Consider the following 4,072-nt stretch of genomic DNA (forward strand, 5'->3'; position numbering starts at 1 on the left):
ACCCAAATAGCTTTTCATCTTGGAAGGAATAATACTAGAAAAATAAACTGTTAATTCTCTTAAAATAAATGAAAAAGATACATATATTTCTAATATAAGGCAATATTTATTGAAGACTAGTTAACACAGAATGGAGAAGTTCAAGGAAGCTGGAGAGTTGAGGGATAGGTCTAGCTGCACCATGCATCTGAGAAATCCATGTAGAGGGAAGATCCTTGGAAAATATGGACGGTACTTACTGCAGGACTTTCTTCTGCTAGTTTCTTACTGTTGTCAGGACAACCAAGGTAGGAATCATTTAATATATAGATGAGAAGTTCAGCTCACTGTGATTACAGGTGCCTCAGGGTTGGTAATCAGACAGAAAATTCAACAAGAGGGGCGGCAGCAAGTTGTACGACAGCAAGTAGTCTGGCAGCAGACTGGCTGGCAGCAGCTGGATACTCCACAGCTGGGGCGGCAGGTGGTCTGGCAGCAGCTGGACACTCCACAGCTGGGGCGGCAGGTGGTCTGGCAGCAGACTGGACGGCAGCAGCTGGACACTCCACAGCTGGGGCGGCAGGTGGTCTGGCAGCAGACTGGACGGCAGCAGCTGGACACTCCACAGCTGGGGCGGCAGGTGGTCTGGCAGCAGACTGGACGGCAGCAGCTGGACACTCCACAGCTGGGGCGGCAGGTGGTCTGGCAGCAGCTGGACACTCCGCAGCTGGGGCGGCAGGTGGTCTGGCAGCAGACTGGACGGCAGCAGCTGGACACTCCGCAGCTGGGGCGGCAGGTGGTCTGGCAGCAGACTGGGCGGCAGCAGGTGGTCTGGCAACAGGTGGTCTGGCAGCAACTGGGCTGGCAGCAGCTCTCCTGGCAGGGACTTTGATCACAGCCCTGCTCAGAGCAGACAGAGCCACAACAGGAGTTGACCATGGTGTCAGAGGTGGAGGTTCTGAGTAGGTTTTGAATAGAGTGAGTTTCTGAAATGTTTGAGTGTCCTTATTCCCTGTCCTCTTTTATACCCTGATGCTGTTACCAGGTTAAGGGTCATTTCCTTGTTATTGTTTCTCTTAGTATATAAACAGTTACTTAATTAGTTAATTGTGAAAGACTCTATGTAAAAATTAGATGGAACGCATTCTGTTCTTTCTCAGGGTCAGGGGTTATCATTCAGTCTTTTCTCCTGAGTCATCTCTTGTTTCCTTATGTGTATCATCGAATTTCAAAAGTTCCTGTTCTGACTCAGCCAATGGAAAATCATGAGATGACATAGCATACAAAATCCAACATTCCATGTGTCATCATGAAGACTCATACCAGTCCCATAGTGGGTCTGTCTCTCTTCTATCCTAGAGACTCTTCAAAAGTAATCTGTGAATGTACTAGAAGAAAGTGTGAATGCTGATGTTTGGATTAAGATTATGTGAGGGTGAAATGAATTTGTGACATGGACATGAAGCCATCTCGTGTGGATCTTTCTCAAGAAGGGAATTTGTAATGTCAGCCAATGCTGGAAGGAACAGAGGAATGCCTGAGATGTTCCTCGGTTTCTAAAGAAGAGTTAGCATGAATGATGTTCACATATCTCAGATGTTTTCATGAAGGCAAATAACATTGTTGCACTTTATACAACCTTGAAGATGCTGAGCTGTAAAGCAGGCTTCTTTGCTGAACTGTAAACTCTTTATTATTGTATTGCTTGCATTATTGCATTGTATTATATTGCTACTTTGCATTATTACAAAGGAGCTGTAACAATAAAAATGAGACTTTTTTGTGCAAATTGCATCCAAGTCTTTGGCTGCCTTAAACCTCTAGTTTCTCCATTCAGTTCTTAGTGCATTTCTTGGCAGTGTTATCTGATTTCTCTGTATTATGGTGGAAGAAGAGCTGCATAGTATTCCTACTTGAGATCTTCATTGTAGTGTGACATCATGTACAAACAGTCTAAATATATATGACAACTATGGAAATGCAATTGTTTAAGCACAAGATGGGATAGATGGTAGAAAAATAGACATTGCATCTAAGTTAACAGTGATTCTATTCAAATTTTCTATATCTTCATTCTTCACCTAAAATGATGGTTTCTAAAATCCTTTATGAAAGTCTGAGTCTAGGTTGTCATTTTATCATTTTCCGTGATAGTTATTTTGAACATAGGCCAACTGCTTATAAAAATGGGAGAGCTGGCCTTTGGAGATGTGAAAATGTATTGCAAGGAAGTCATTATCAAGGTCAAAGCAGCTACAATTGTGCTGCTGACTTGATCTAATTGAATCAAATGCCATGGTCACTTATTTCCTTGGAGAGAACCAGTTCTCTCTATGAAAAAGAAGAAAAATTAAATGGTGAATTATCTCACTTTTTGTGAAATAATTCCTTTCATTAAAGTATAAATATTCATCTGTCATCTAATTCTCTTTCAGTTTGTCTTGGCATGTACAGACATGTGTACATACATGAAAAACTTTAAGACTTACTATTTCAATCTACCTACTATGATATGGTTATTATATGCAAATTGTTTTCTTTGTCTATGTAACAGCAACCCAAACTTTTCTCCAAATACATTGATGGTCAGATATGCTTAATGACCACAAATATTTATGCTATTAAGAGAGTATGTATTTATTGGGATACAGTCACTCTATCACACATGATTCTTTAAAAAGTCCAACGCATGCCAAGGATGATAATATGACAACAAACTTGGTCAATAAAGTCACAGGAAACCTCTGGTCATCTGTCAGAATGTGATAGTAATAGACAGGGAATTTACTGCTTATGTGTTTAAAGTTTAAATAGTTGCTTACAAGAGTTATGTCCAGGTATGGTGGCACATTCCTATGTTAGCACTTAGGAAGTGGAAGGGAGGAAGATCAGGAGTTCAAGGCCAGCCTCAGCTAAGTAGAAAGTTTAAGGCTAACCTAAGATACATGAGACACTGTCTTCACGAACAAAACGGAATAAAATAAAAGAGCTTCTTAATGACATGACCAATTGAATGATAGATACAGTGATGGCTCGGTACAAGCACAGGTGTACTGGAGAAAACGTAAGGCTGGCACATTGGCAACATAATAGTTACCCAGGACTGATACACAGTAACAATTGGGTGACAGCTGGATGACAGCAAGCAGTCTAACAACAGGTGTTCTGCCAGTATCAAAGGTGACACAGAGTTCCTAGCTGAGGCTTTGGCCATACACAGTCCTATTCAAAGTAGGTGAAGCCAGAAGAGGTGACCATGGTTTCCTGGGTGGAGGTTCTGTGTAGCTCTCCTGGGCCGTGAGGTTGTTCTCTATGAAGGCTTGCATACTGCTGCTAAACTAGCATTGTTATGTTTGTAATTGTCTTCTGACTATGCCCTTTCCAGACATTCTGGTCTTGTCATGCTGTCTGGGAAATTATATTTGCTTTTTAAAGGGATGCTTGCATGATTTTCATTGAACCAGCTCCTCATCTCTAGACGTATGCAGCCCTTTTAAACTGCAGTGTCCTTTCATCTAGGGCCTCTTGTACTTTTGTGTGTGTGTCTCATTGCTGTAGTGAGCATAGAATGCGTTGTTCCTCTTCCTCCAACCACTTAACTCGCTGTTACTGAATGAGACGGGGAACCATAACCTCTCCAGTTTGGATGATATTTAAAGTAGGTGCAGTCATGGATACATCATACACAAAAGTCAGACCTTCGTGTATAATAGCAAAATGACTGGAACAAAACAATCAGTATGGTGCAGATGTAAATCATGAAGAAATTAAGCAGTAAGACTGGCTGAAGGCATATTGTTTCAAATTTAACATTCAAAACAAAAGCATTCATTTCTTTTCCATACTGATTTTCTATTCATCTGTCATTTTACAAAATACAGTTAGTGGGACTTTCCAAGCTAATAAACCTTAACTTCTCCTTTGTTACAAGCTGGGAAACAGTACACGGAAAACCTACTAGAGAAGATTGTAGGTGATGAGAAACCAACCAGTCTCCCCTCAGAAGCCCTACTTGCACACGAGTCACCAGAACCCACACCAGCTGCTCCCCTGCCTGTCAACCCACTACTGCAGAGTCCCTGCTATGGGACCA

At 41.7% G+C, this 4,072-nt stretch overlaps 1 protein-coding gene across 1 annotated transcript; it reads right to left on the bottom strand.

Annotated features, from left to right (window-relative positions):
• Positions 1 to 369: 369 nt before the first annotated feature.
• Positions 370 to 918, bottom strand: LOC110341970 (keratin-associated protein 4-1-like). The gene has a single exon (XM_040749685.1). It carries the CDS (start codon positions 916 to 918, stop codon positions 370 to 372), a length of 549 nt encoding a protein of 182 aa, XP_040605619.1.
• Between the last annotated feature and the right edge of the window lie 3,154 nt (positions 919 to 4,072).

This window comes from Mesocricetus auratus, unplaced genomic scaffold (genome assembly GCF_017639785.1).
Source record: "Mesocricetus auratus isolate SY011 unplaced genomic scaffold, BCM_Maur_2.0 Super-Scaffold_100007, whole genome shotgun sequence".
NCBI classification, from domain to species: domain Eukaryota; kingdom Metazoa; phylum Chordata; class Mammalia; order Rodentia; family Cricetidae; genus Mesocricetus; species Mesocricetus auratus.

What these genes read in the sequence shown, in the direction of transcription:
- LOC110341970 (XM_040749685.1), bottom strand. Translation starts at nt 918, where the DNA reads ATGGTCAACTCCTGTTGTGGCTCTGTCTGCTCTGAGCAGGGCTGTGAT.